At 53.3% G+C, this 14068-nt stretch overlaps 1 protein-coding gene and 1 non-coding gene across 7 annotated transcripts; both read left to right on the forward strand.

Annotated features, from left to right (window-relative positions):
• Nucleotides 1-77: 77 nt before the first annotated feature.
• On the forward strand, nucleotides 78-13758 carry CPSF4 (cleavage and polyadenylation specific factor 4). 6 transcript variants are annotated; one of them, XM_045047729.1, is made up of 8 exons: nucleotides 78-326; nucleotides 1755-1805; nucleotides 3875-4027; nucleotides 6484-6579; nucleotides 6969-7062; nucleotides 8211-8283; nucleotides 9823-9993; nucleotides 12620-13758. In XM_045047729.1, exons 1-8 carry the CDS (start codon nucleotides 224-226, stop codon nucleotides 12683-12685), a joined length of 807 nt encoding a protein of 268 aa, XP_044903664.1. In that variant the 5' UTR covers nucleotides 78-223; the 3' UTR covers nucleotides 12686-13758. The 6 variants fall into 6 exon arrangements, with proteins under 6 accessions (XP_044903664.1, XP_003998510.1, XP_044903665.1 ...); XM_003998461.5 differs by having other exon boundaries at nucleotides 12852-13758; XM_045047730.1 differs by having other exon boundaries at nucleotides 9898-9993.
• Nucleotides 3085-3217, forward strand: LOC111558315. Its single transcript, XR_002739036.1, has one exon. It is a non-coding gene; the product is annotated as a small nucleolar RNA SNORA70 (small nucleolar RNA).
• Nucleotides 13759-14068: the final 310 nt, after the last annotated feature.

Raw genomic sequence — 14068 nt, forward strand, 5'->3', positions numbered from 1 at the left:
CCTGGCGGAGCGGCCCGTACTCCGCGCTCTATTGGCCGGGTCTGGACAGGCGAAAGGCCGGCGCGGGCTCAGGGAGCTCCCGGCATCCCTCGGGCGGCGGCGGCGGCGAGGCGAGGCGAGACGAGGCGGAGGACCGTGAGCGGTGGGGCCGGTGGCGGGTAGAGGTGTGAGGGCGGCGAGGGACCTCAGGGGTAGTCGGGCCGGTGTGGCCGCCGCCGCCGCCATGCAGGAAATCATCGCCAGCGTGGACCACATCAAGTTCGACTTGGAGATCGCAGTGGAGCAGCAGCTCGGGGCACAGCCGCTGCCCTTCCCCGGCATGGACAGTGAGCGCGGGGCCGGGGCTGCGGGCGAGGGGCGCGACCGACTCTGCCCCGGGACCCCTCTCCCTCGGTCCCGGGGCCTGCTCCCCATCGGGCCTGGGACTCCTTTCCTCCCCATTCTGGGACCCCCTTCAGGCTCGGGAGCCCCCCTTTCTTGGATCTTTGATCCCCTGGGGCTGTCCCAATACAACCTTCAGGAGGGCAGAACCATGTCTGGCTGTTCAAATAATTCTTGAATGAAAGCGAGTGTCCTGGATTGGAAGTTACTTCGCTCCCCCAACTAAAGGAAAATAATTAGATATCCACCTTTTCCGCTTGCTCCCCACTTTGAGCTCCCTCTTCTTGCTTTCATCAGTACTGGGCGGTTGGAGGAGTCTTGCTGGAGGAAGGACCACCTGTCCCTCTTTGTAGGAGATTCCCAATTAGACACTCAAGCTCCATTCTTCTGAGACTTGCCCCCCTGGGAGCCTATCCCTCACTTTTTCTCTGGACCCCAACTCTGTGTCATTCATCACAGCTGGGCAGCTGCCTGAGCTCCCTTCCTTCTCCACCTTCAGATGGTAGCTCCTGGCTCCCCCACCCCACAACTTAGGTGGATGTCTCGCACTTTATTTTTATTTATTTATTTATTTTCTAAAGTAGGCTCCACGCCCAGCACGGAGCCTGATGCCGGGCTTGAACTCACAATCTTGAGATCAAGACCTGAGCTGAGATCAAGACTTGGACACTTAACTGAGCGAGCCACCCAAGTGGTGCTCCCATGTCTAGCACTTTTTTAAAAAAAACCAACAGTTTTCTTGTTTCCTTTCTGGACACACTTGGAATCTGATGTTGTAACATTAAAGCCTAGAGGTCATTACGTTCAATCCACAGATGGGGCAACTGAGGGCTGGGAGGGGGAAAGGACTTGTGGAAGACCACTTGGTCTATGGCCATTCAGTACCTAGTAAAACCAGGTGAGCTCTCCAGTGTTCTTGACTGGTTCGGTCTGCGGTTCCCTATGTTGTGTTTTATGACTGCCAGAGATCCATGTTCTCCTACCAGTCCGTGGCCTGGAAGAGCCCCCTGTAGCCTCGTTCCCCTCAAGTGGCCACACTTCTCATGCACAGTCTTAGCCCTCTGGACCATCCCATGTCCGAACTGGGGGTAATTAACTTCTGTGATCTTATGCCCTAACCTTTCCACAGCCACTTGAGAGCATCTTGCTTATAGGAGGTTCTCAGAATAACTGGTCCCAGCATATGTGTCTCATGTTGCAGGGAATGGCTAAAGTGAGAAGCTTTTTTCTGGCTTGGTCTGGCTTTGCATTTTTTTGCCAGAACGTTTCCTGTACCCTTTGTGGTTAAAGGCAAGAAGGGTCCCCTCCCTGTGTTTTCAGCTGTCCCTAGTCACACCTCACTTTGTTTGATGTCTCTGTTTTCCTTTCCGCAGAGTCAGGGGCTGCTGTCTGCGAATTCTTTTTGAAAGCTGCCTGTGGCAAAGGTAAGAAATCACTGGCTCCCCGACATTCCTCCTGAGGTGCTTTCCACCACCCAGCCTTCAAGCAGACTTATAGGCTGTCAGGTCTGGTTTGCTGCAGACTAACAGTGTCCCTGGAGGAAATCACTGTGCTTTGGATAGGCTAGGAACACTATGGGGTATTTTGCCTGAAATTTAAAACACAGGATGGACCCTCACTCTGAGTCTGCCTTCTCACCTCACTTTCGCTGTGGCCACGAGCTGACCTGTGACATGGGCAGAAGGTGTGAGTATCGAGGTGTTCAGGCACTTTTTCAAGATTACAGAGTTAGTGAGTGGCTGAGCCAGTGTCTGAACCCAAGCCTTTCTGATTCTACAGTCTGCACAAGCTCACTGTCCTCTGTATCCTCTCATGAAAAACCCCTACAATAGTCTGTCCTGTGGAGCTTTGTTCATACTAACCGGGCTCCAACAGAGGCTGCTGGAACCAGACCATCCATTGATTCATAAGGAGACAGATTGCAGGTGAGACCTTACATGCCATGTATAGGTCTGGGCATTTTTCTTCCTGTAGGCAAATTTATTTGGAAACTAAATTTTTTTTTTTTTTTAACGTTTATTTATTTTTGAGACAGAGAGAGATAGAGCGTCCAACTTTGGCTCAGGGCGTGATCTCGCAGTCCATGGGTTCAAGCCCCACGTTGGGCTCTGTGCTGACAGCTCAGAGCCTGGAGCCTGCTTCGGATTCTGTGTCTCCCTCTCTCTCTGATCCTCCCCCATTCATGCTCTGTCTCTGTCTGTCTCAAAAGTAAATAAACATTAAAAAAAATTTTTTTAAAGAAAAAAAAAGAAGAGTTTCCAAAAAATAATAGTAATAAAAGTAAATGAAATTATATGAGTTTCCAAAAATAATAATAATAATAAAATGAAATGAAATAAAAATAAATACGAGTTTCCAAGGGTGCAGCTCTGTCCCATCTGGGTGGCTGGTCGCTCAGTTCCTGCCACAGAAGGCCAGTTTGTATACAGAGCATTTCTTCAATTCTGAAGTTGATTTTCTTTCCTAATTCTTGGAGGCTAAGTGGGCTTTTATAACTAGAGGTGGAGCCCACTTGGGGTCCAGGCTTCTGCTGGCATCCTCTTTACCTTCTGTTTCTTAGAGCCGTGTTTCCCAAACCCCAATCTTTTTTTTTTTAACTACCCCTACAATTTTTGCTATGTCTGTGTATCACTAAAGCTATTCTTTAATTAACAAATAAGCTTATTTCCCCACCACCCTAAGGCTTATTAAGTTTCCATCTTACTGCAGCCAATTAAGCCGACTGTGCTCTTTTCCCATGGGGCCCGGTGTGGTGTGCCTGCAAACAGCAGCCTCCTTGGTGGTCTATACAGCCTGTTGATTGTATGGGTTGCCCTAAGGGACCTCGGAGACAGCTTTTTCTGGTGGACATTGAAGTTTGGCCTCACGCTTTCTGCAGTCTAGGCTCCAGACAGGCATGCGGGGTGCCTTTGGAAAGCCCCAGGGCACAGTGGCCAGGGTCCACATTGGCCAAGTCATCATGTCCATCCGTACCAAGTTGCAGAACAAAGAGCATGTGATTGAGGCCCTACGCAAGGCCACGTTCAAGTTCCCTGGCCACCAGAAGATACACATTTCCAAGAAGTGGGGCTTTACTAAGTTTAATGCAGATGAATTTGAAGACATGGTGGCAGAAAAGCAGCTCATCCCAGATGGCTATGGGGTCAAATACATCCCTAATCGTGGCCCCTTGGACAAATGGTGGGCTCTGCACTCATGAGAATCTCAGCACTACCCCTCCTTATTTATGCCCACCAATAAATCCTGCTTCCTATCTTAAAAAAAAAAAAAAGTTTCCATCTTACAGTAATATCTGTGAAAGCATGCTTTGATGTTTTAGTTAGGTTTTTCCAAAACACATAGAAAATATAGAAGTACTAAAACTTAACGTATGCCCATGTACTGCCTTCTGCCAGGGGCAACCACCACCGTCCAGGACATGTTGCTCCCAGATACTGCAGGGAAATGTGGGGTGAAGGCGCCGCCCTCCTCACAGTGCGCTCTTTCTTGGCAGGAGGCATGTGCCCATTCCGCCATATCAGTGGCGAGAAGACGGTTGTGTGTAAACACTGGCTGCGGGGGCTGTGCAAGAAGGGGGACCAGTGCGAGTTCCTGCACGAGTACGACATGACCAAGATGCCTGAGTGCTACTTCTACTCCAAGTTCGGTAAGCAGATGGCCCGGCCCCTCTCTGTACTCGGACATCCAGGCTCAGGAGCTCTGGAGAGGCACCCAGAACGGAGACCCAGAGGGGATAAACAGCTGCTCAGGTGCCCATGGTGTCTGCTAACTCCCATCTTTACAGCTTCACATGAGAACCTCATGCAGTGCCTGCCAACCTCAGCTGGCCCTCCAGTTTCAAGTTCTTTGGAAGCTGAGGCAACTGAGGGTCCCATGGTGGGTGCAGCTGGCGGGAGGCCTTGTTTCTGCTCATGTTGACCTTTTCCCTCATATCGGCTGTTGCTTCCAGACTGGCGACTCCTTGCCCCCCAGGTCTGAGCTGGTTCCTTCTGTCTGGGAGTGCGATCCCAGGTATTACTTTGACTGTCCTAAACGGGGCTGTCTTGTGGTGGCCAAGACCTCCACTCCTCACCTTGAGGTTGCCTTGCTTGCTGTGTAGAGAACATGTGCCCTTGGCTGTCCTGAGGACTGCATGGAGAAGTGGGGGCAGAGGGGGCTGCTCAGCAGAGCTCTTATGCTCCCTGATGGAACTAGAATCCACCGCTCTCTGCTGTGGGCAGAGGTTGCCCAGGAAGGAGCCCTGTTGGTCAGGATGAGGATGGGCTCTGGTCCTGGGACCGTTGGCCTTGTGCAGGGGCTCAGCGGGGGGCTAGAAGCCTGCTATACTTTGCGGTGGGCTGGGGGTGCTGGGGAGCACTGGACATGGAGCACGCTTTCAAAGCACTGTCATTTAGGAGACATTAATTATTCCAGCAGCTCGACAGGCATGCCCTGCTGGTTTATTACGATAGTTGTGGCTTTTTTGTAGAGGTAGCATAAGCTGTGAAGTCAGTGCACAGATAGTCAGAAGTAGGACCCAGGCTTCCCAGCCGCACCCCTCCCCCCCCCCCCCCCCCCCACTGCCACCACCAAACCAGCACTGGAACCAGCACTGGAAGGGGGGTGTCCCCTTTTCATGGAAGCCATCTCCCATCTGGACCCAAAGGCAGGAGACAGCTCTCCTGGAAGACTCTTAAGAGCACCCCTGAAGGCTGGCCTGGGTTCCTTCATTCCTGCCGGGCCTGGCAACCTCCCCACTGCCTCTGATGCTTCCCTGCCTGCCCTTTCCCCACAGAGCTCGCCCCGGTGCACATGTACCATGCACCTTCTGTTAACCTGTGACACAAGTGAGGGTCCTCTTTCAGCACTGGAGTGTCGGTAGTAAACAGGAGAGACCCATTTCTCGTCCCGCGTTGCTTTTGTTCTGGTGGCCCAGGGAAAGAGGCAGCTGACAGCAGTGAGACAAAGTTGAAGATGATATGCATGGGGCACCTGGGTGGCTCAGTCGGTTAAGCATCAGGCTTCAGCTCAGGTCATGATCTCATCGTTAGTGAGTTTGAGCTCCACATCGGGCTCTGTGCTGCCAGCTCAGAGCCTGGAACCTGCTTCACATTCTGTGTCTCCCTCTCTCTCTGCCCCTCCCCTGCTTGCACTCTGTTTCTCTCTGTCTCTCAGCAATAAATAAATGTTAAAAAAAATTTAAAAATAAAAGAAAATGATATGCAAGGGGCGCCTGGTGGCTCAGTCAGTTGAGTGTCCGAATTCAGCTCAGGTCGTGATCTCACGGTCCATGAGTTCAAGCCCTGCGTCAGGCTGTGTGTTGATAGCTCTGAGCCTGGAGCCTACTTCTGACTCTGTGTCTCCCTCTCTGCCCCTCCCCCACTCACACTCTGTCTCTCTCACTCTTAAGAATGAATAAACGTTAAAAAAAAAAAAAAAAGAAAGAAAATGACATGCAATAAGCACTCTGAAGGAAATAAACAGCAATGGGACCACATGAGGACCATATTTTCCTTTAGCTAAGTGGTCAAGGAAGGTCTTTCTCAGGAGGGGAGACCTGAGCTGGGATCTGAAGGCTAAGAAGGGGCCGGTCACGTGGGGCGGGGGGCAATGTGGCTGGGGGTGGAGGAGCCTGGGGAGGAGTGGGCTAGACCACATAGAGGCTTGCGGGTCTGGAAAGGGATTTGCGTGTTCTCTGGCCACCAGTGATCAGATTGTCCTTCCGTGTGTCACATGGATCGGGGAGGGCAAGCGCGGAGGGGGTGGATCCCGTAGTTGGGTGAACGATGCCACTGGCCAGCTGGTCCAGTTGCTCCTAAGAGGAGCTGTCATCATAAAGGCTTTATCACATTCTGCCACAGGACTTCAGCCTTGAGTTCCCAAATCTTCCCTGTTTGTTCTGAAAGGTGGAATCCTCAGACCTTTTGCCTGTCCCGGCTAGTAGATGTGAAGGGCTCATCAGGGTAGGCCAATTATTTCCTGCTCTCAGTTGGTGCCTTTGCATACTTGGGCCCCTGCCCAGTGTCCAGGATACCCCCTTTGGGTAAGAGAGCCATGAGGTGGGTCTGGGTCTGGCTCTCCCGGAGCTGCCCCAGGTGGACGCACGTCTGGCTTTCCCTGCAGGGGAGTGCAGCAACAAGGAGTGCCCCTTCCTGCACATCGACCCTGAGTCCAAGATCAAGGACTGCCCTTGGTACGACCGTGGCTTCTGCAAGCATGGTAGGTGTCAGGGTGGCTGGGCCCCCAGCAAGACGCTGGTCCTCGCTTCCTGTCCCCACATGACCCTCTACCTGTCCCAGCAAAATCTGGTGTTAGGCATCTGGGGCTAGTGAGGCTTTTTTACACCCTCAGCTCGCCCGAGCCTCCCAAAGCTCCTGTGTGGACTGCACTCTCACCTAGATTTTCGGTAAGGAAACTATCGGTTTAGAGGTTGTGTGCCCTGCCTGCTGTCCCTTGTGAATGGATATGAGACAGAGCCAGCATCTAAAGCCCTGCTCTTGCTCTCTACACCCCAGGCAGTGGTGTAGGCAGGGTTCTGACTGGCACAGGGGCACGAGGCCATCCCCCGAAGAGGGGAGTCTGAGTGACCCAGACGCTTGGCTCCACAGGTCCCCTGTGCAGGCACCGGCACACACGGAGAGTCATCTGTGTGAATTACCTCGTGGGATTCTGCCCAGAGGGGCCCTCGTGTAAATTCATGCAGTGAGTAGCCAGACCCTGTTCCCCTACTCCACTCCTGCCCCAGGCCCTGCTGCCCTCTAGATCTTTTCTGGGTCCAGCTGGGCTTTGATCATTACGTGGTGTCCCCACAGGACCTGCGGCAGGGGTCACTGCTGCTCCCTGAGCTCAGAGGTGGCTCTGCCTAGCCCAACACTTAACCTTTACTGGGTCATAGATCTGATGAAAGCTGGGCTGCGTGCATGAGAAAAGTTCATGCCTTGTAAGGGACCTCTGGTTAAGAACCTGAGCCCTAAAGGAAGGAGACTGCAGTTTGGGGGCCTCTGTGGAGTCAGAGCTTGGGATTCCACATATACTAGTTTGTATAACTAACTCTCAAGTGTGTGTGAGAGAGGATGACCCCATTTCGCGCGTGGGAACACTGAGGCTCAGAGCTTAGTCACTGGCCTCGGTCACATGGTGGTAGGGTTGGCACCTGGTCTGAGGCAGGTCCGTAGCCTCTAAAGCGGGGTTCACCTTGCCCAGCAGGGCTCAGAGCTCCTCTCCTGGGCCTTAGTGCACATCTGTCACTTTGGGTGGTTGTGGAGTCGGACTTCTCCCTGGGGTGGCGCTGGGACCTCAGAGTAGTGTCGTTCCCCTCCACCCCCCACCCTGGGCTGCTTCTGTCCACACCATGGACACCTGCACAGAAGCATGGTATCCTGGTCACTGCCACCCAGTGGGCAGGTGGCAGGTGCTGCAGACTTGGCGCCGCTTTCTGGATGAGAGCCAGGAGCCTGCAGGGGGCCCAGGGATTCCTGCTTGCGGGGCGGCCGGGGTGTCCCTCGGGATTGTGTCTTGTCGGAGGTGGTCTGGCACCTGAGTTAGAAGTGGATGTGGGGGGCGGGGGGAGGTCCCATGAACAAAAAGCCCTCCAGAGGCAGCACTTTGTGAAGGTCCTGAAGCTAGATGTGGGCAGAGCTGCCCAGGCAAGTCAGTTCTTTTCACCCCTGTCCCCCGGAGGCTTCAGGGGCGGAGCTCAGAGCCGGCACCCTCCCCACGTCTGGGTGAGTTACTCTGTGCTTGGGCAGAGGCTGCCTGTGATCTCCCGGGAATACCTCCTGGCATGGCCCCTCTCTCATCCCCTCTTCTCCTCTTCTCCTTCTCATCCCCTCTGGCTGCGGGGTGACCAGCCCTCGATTTGAACTGCCGATGGGAACCACCGAGCAGCCCCCACTGCCACAGCAGACGCAGCCTCCGACAAAGGTACTGTGCCCCTGCCCCTCCCTGGCCCCGTAGTGCTGCCGGCCCCCGCACTGCCTGCCCTGGTGCACGGTCCGCCACAGCCCCGGCTGGTGATGTGTGAGAAGGCAGTGAGGAGGTGGGACAGGAGGGGAGTCACCCTGAGTTCCAGCAGGAAATTCAGGGAGCAGAATGGTTTGCATCTCCCTGTAGAGGTGGAGGGCTCTCTGCTATGTCTGCCAGAGCCGAATGCCCACTTGGCTTCTCGCCCCTTCTTGCCTGGCGAGTGCCTCGGTGGCGCCTCACCCCCCACCCCCACTCCCAGGGGCCAGAGCGGAGGGCAGCGCGAGCGCCGTGGGTCTGCTGCTCTTGCTTCTGGTTCCAGCCCTTCCTGTTTCAAACAGGGAAACAAACTAGAGGGAGGGCCTCGTCTGAGGTCCCGCAGCTGGGCAGGAGCAGCTGGGGAGCAGAACTGAGGCTGACTGGTTCTCCTGCCAGTACCCTTAGCGCTCTGAGTGGAGGTTCCTAGCAGGACAGGCTGGGAACAGAGCTGAAGGACCAGCTGGCTTCACTTTTCTAGACAAGGGGGTCCCACAACCCAGCAATGGGCTGATCCCCTCAAGCATGAGGAGAGGGAGAGATGCCATAGACAAGTGGGAATCTGCAGCAGCAACCCCCGAAACCAAGGGCACCCGGGAGTCAAGGGTTGGGGGCCCAGAAGAAGGGCTGGCCAGGTGCACTAAGCAGGGTCTCCACAGGCTGAGTAAACCCGCCTACTGATCTTGAATCCTTACCTGTTACCTGGCTGGACTCTGACCCCATTGCCAAAGCCCTGCTCATCCTTCATTGCAACAGGCTGAGCAGGTGGTAGGGGGCATGCCCCCCCGCCCCTGGCCCCACTGCACTGACCCCCACCCTCAGGAGGCTGTGGGACAACTCAGAATTCCTCTCAAAGCCAGAAACTGGGTGTGGGTACAGCCATGACAACCTGGGGCTTTCTAGCTCAGTGCTCCTATATTTGCGGAGGCCGGGCCGGGACCCCTCTTGGTTAGGAGGTGGCCTAGCTATCCGGCCCGAGCCCTGAGCCCCCCGTCCCCCTTGCTCACATGACTCCCTAGTGGAGGGCCCTCTCAGCCCCTAGACCGCAGGTCAGCACGTCAGCCTCCAACTGTTTTTCTGTGACTGTTGCTCGCCGTGTAGGCTGCTAAACATCTGGCTGAACCAAGCGTTCATCCTGACCTGAAGCTAGAACCTCAGAAACAAAAGTAAGGCCTGCTCATGCCCTCGCCCTGCTGCCCCAGAGACCTCCTCGTCTCTTTGGTGTTTTGTTTTCTACTTTTATTTTTCGTTTTTGTGTGTCTGCATGGTGTTTTTCGGGCAGCGGCTCCTGCCATCATCACCAGATGTTTCTTTTCTGGCTGCTCTCCTGAGCAGGGCCACCGCGGAAGCCCTTCTTCCTGCTGGTCATGCGGGAGCAGTCCCGCCCTCTTTTTTCCTGTCCCCATTGGTAGTCTGCGTGCACGTGTTTTCCGCAGTAAAACCGTGTTGTGTAACTCTTTCCAGCAAAGTAACAATCCGCCATTACAAAGGTCGTCCTCCTTGATCCAGTTAACGAGTCAGAACTCTTCTCCCAATCAGCAGAGAGCCCCGCAGGTCATCGGGGTCATGCAGAGTCAAAACAGCAGCGCAGGCAACCGGGGACCCCGGCCGCTGGAGCAGGTCACCTGTTACAAGGTGAGTCCTGGGGCTGGGGGATGGGGCAGGGTCTTCACAGTCAGGGGCTGTTCCCTCATTCCCCAGACAGTTAATTTTGAAAAATGAAAACATCTATGTTTTTGCTGACCATAAAAGTGACAACGGGCTGCTCTGGTGGGCTAGAGACCATGCTGCTTCCTTCCACAACACACCAGGGCCAACAGAACGATCACAACATGCTGTTGAATGCAAGGACAGAGTTTGAAGGAAAGGGAGGGGAATCTTCCAGAGGCCAGTAACAAAGTGGAAGCATGGGTTAAGGGAAGGGAGTAAGCCCTGAAGCTTCTGGATGTCCTCACATCCACAAGGGCGCATACCCGAATGAGAGGGACAGCTTTACCACCCAGGAAAAAAACAGACTAGAATCCCCCTGAACAGAGTGGGACGCTCAGGGGAAGGGTAAACTTTTAAAAGTCCTGCTAGAAAACTTGTGTTGTTCTTGGCTCTGGATGGAAAGGGGGGAGAAAAGTGCCTTGAGACTTCATAGTCACCAATGGTCCCTTCATGAGTTTTGGGGCTGTATGCACACCCTTGGTGAAGGCTATACAGACTTGAATTTTCTAATCGGAAACAGCCCCAAATGTGGGCCCCTGGAATCTGGCTCTATGAGGAATTTATTCTCAGCCCAACCACACAGAATTCCCACAGCTAAAGTTCCGAAGAATGAGTTCATAATCAAAAATCACAAAACCTAGAAGGAAGCAAACCCCACTGAGGGAAGTCAGCAGAAACAACTGATAGTAGAACTAGGCTTACAAAAACTTCAGATTTCAGTATTTTACAAAATACAGAATTAGTACACGCTTTCTGTAAAAACATTTAGAGGACAGATATGTTTCAGGTACAGTGTTATCTCTATTCCCACCTTTCCTAAAACAGCCACTTGACTTAGTGTGCTGTGTTGTCACGATTTTTGGTTTTGGTGTTCCTTCAGGCCCCATGGGCGACCCCACTTAGAGAACGGCTGTGCCAAACTTACTCACATAAGCACAATGAAAGTACATTTTAATGTACATAGGGCCCTAGTATGTATAACTTTCTATAGTCTCTTTTTCTTAATACTATGTTGTGGATTGAACTATGTCAATATATGTGAATGTAATCTGTTTCACTGGCTGTGTAATATAACTGCAATTTACTTTCCCAGTTCTCTGTGGATAGCAGTTTATAGTTTTTGTTACTAAAAACCATGCTGAATCTGACACTTAGACCTCTGTGAGCTCTAGTCTGATAGCAGCATCCATACCTACAAGTAGAAGGTCCGAGTCAAGGGGCATACGCTTAGCTTAAATTGTTCCTAGAACTTTCTCTCAAGAAAGGCTGAGCCACTTCCCACCGCCATCACTCACTCACTGAGCACCTGCCCTGGGCCAGCTCTACTGAGAGAACCAAGACTGTTATTGCTGTTTCCCAGGAGGGGTTTGTGTTCTGCAAGGAGGGGAAGGCAGGTGCCCCCAAGCACCCCCAGGTGCTTTAACTAAAGTTAAATGTGCACTTGGGTTCACAGAATGCCTCAGAGATTTCTGAGCCTGAGCCCTCCCAGGTGAGGAGAGAACAGACAGCTTCTGACCAGTCATTCGTCAAGTACGAGGAAACAGAGGCATTGTAGCTGTTCTCTGGACACCCCTCGCCCCCACCCTGTCCCAGGACTCTGCAGCGAGGCCTTTGAAGCCAGCTCTCCCAAATCCTGGAACTTACAAAGGTGTAGCCAGAACCCAACAACCTCTTCTCACGTCAGGCCCTTCATAGTTGATATTCAAGACACCTCGTAGGAATCCTGGGTTCTCCAGGGCCAGCTGTGGAAGCTGACAGACATGCCAGGTGCTGTGAGCAGGGTCCCAGTGAGCCCTTCCCTCTGGTGATCTCACCAGAGGGTCAGCCGGCAGCTCCACAGACCACTCATCCAAAGTCACACATACATATCAGACAGCCTTGGAAAACGCAGGCACTGTGGGGTCAGGGGGATAGAGCAGACGAGAGATCTGGGCATTCCAGGGTGAGGAAGCTGGGGTTGGGAAGGCACTGGGTGCATTAGTGCAGGGTGAGTGCTCCTACCTGTCTCCTGACCCTTGTCCCGTGCTTGAGGCTGCCATTCACTACCTTTTAGTTCCTTTCTTTTTGGGGAGTGAAAAGAATGAATGAAGAGAAGCTAAGGCAGGGCCTGGAAAATCAGAGCTGGGACAGGTCAGAGTCTGCTAGATTTTTCAAGTGATTTTCTGGGTCTGTTCATCCAATTCTAACCATTGCCCCATCTCTCTGATCCTGTAACCAAAACTTGCCCCGGGGGGGTAGCTTAGGCAAAGGTGCAAGAGGCAGGCAGGAAAACTGTGGGTGCAGCCCACCCTCCGTGTCCATGCCAATGACTCCCCGAGTTGGGGAAGGAGCCTTGTGGCTTCTCTCACCTTGTTGCCTCCCGTCTTCAGACAGTGCCTCAGAAAGGTAAGTGACTGGCCAGCCTTCCAGAGGGGCTTGGTCCCCAGGCAGGTGGGGGAGCTCGATTCCCATGGGATTCTCCTCATCCTGCCACCCACGACAGACCTTCCATGGATAGGTCCCATGTTTGACGTGGGCCCAGCCTGCAGAAACCCCTGCTGTGTGCTCTCAGGTCACCCTCTGGCTGTGCAGCCCCCTTCCATCTGCCGAGTTCCTGGAGTTTCTGCAGTTTCTGTGATACCTTTGGAGTTTCTTCGTTGTGTCTGAATGAAAGTCTGGATGGCTGAGAATTTTGGAGTCCCCATACCGAACCTGGTATTTGGCAGGTGCTACCTTACCTGAAAATTGCATTTGAAAACGGTGTTGTTTTTTTTGTCTCCTCCCTCCCTCCCTGCTGTTCCCAGTGTGGCGAGAAAGGACACTACGCCAACAGATGCACCAAAGGCCACTTGGCCTTTCTCAGTGGACAGTGACAGCAGCTGGAGCCAGCTCAGAGCAGCCCAAGGGTCCCCACTCTCGGGGACCACCCTGGGCCATCCTTGGGAGCGTGCACTTAACTGTTTAACGCCAGTGTTGGTGCAACTCTGGCTGGAGCAGGCAGGCAAGCACGCCAGGGTTCATCATTCTGAGGGGCTACGTCTGACAGTTTCCCTATTATTTGCTGTAAACTTTTTTAAAAGGGGACAAGTGCTCCAGGTTGGTCAAGTCGGCATCATGTCTGTCTAGGCATGGACACCTGTCCGCAATTCCCTGCACACCGCCCTCTGGGGAGGGGAGGAAGCGGTGGGGAAGGGCTCCTGCCAAGCAGTCTGTAGGGAAGGCAGCCCTTCCCCTCGAGGCCTCATTAAACACCAGTTCTTGGTGACCCCAGGGGCTGTTGGATCATTTAAAGCTGGTCATGCCTGCTTCCTCCACATCCTGCTGAATTCAGAACCTGTGCCTGTCCATGTGACTTGAAGGAGGCGGCACCTTCGGGCAAACTTAAGTGCACTCCTTGTCTCTACGACTGGGCCCTGCTCCGAGGTGGCAGTGGTTGAGAGGAAGGGCACAGGGCTCTCAAGTGTGAGGGACTTTTTGTTCTGGGCTCATTTCCTTGGAGTGCCTCCTTATCAGTGGCATGGCTGAAGGTATGCCTTAAGCTGGAGCTGCAGACCACCCAGTAAATCGATGACACAGTCTATCTGTGCACCTACCTCCTGCCCCTGAACCTGGAAATGTGAGACTGTCACCTGCAGCCTGCTGGGCAAGTGGGCCTGTTCAAGTTCAGTTACAAGAACAATTTTTATGAGATCGATTAAAGCTTGTTTTTTACGCTGCGTCTGGTTACTTCAGGGACCCACACCAAGGAGAGGACTCTTGCTCCTGGCTGCGCTCAATGCCTGGCACAAAGCTTCCATACCAGAGTTTGTTTGTCCCCTTTCAACAAATGTGAACCCGCTGGAAGGAAGGAAGGGCCTCTGTACTGGCAGCTGGTGAAGTCTGGAAGCTCAGCCTCTGGAACAGCCACATAGTAGGTCTCCTTCATTTCAGATGCTGGATGATACTTGCTTATTCAAATTTGGATCTTCTAAGAGATAATTAGCTGCAGCATCTCACCCCTTAGACTCCATGCCGTATATGT

Source organism: Felis catus, chromosome E3, assembly GCF_018350175.1.
Source record: "Felis catus isolate Fca126 chromosome E3, F.catus_Fca126_mat1.0, whole genome shotgun sequence".
In the NCBI taxonomy this organism is placed as follows: domain Eukaryota; kingdom Metazoa; phylum Chordata; class Mammalia; order Carnivora; family Felidae; genus Felis; species Felis catus.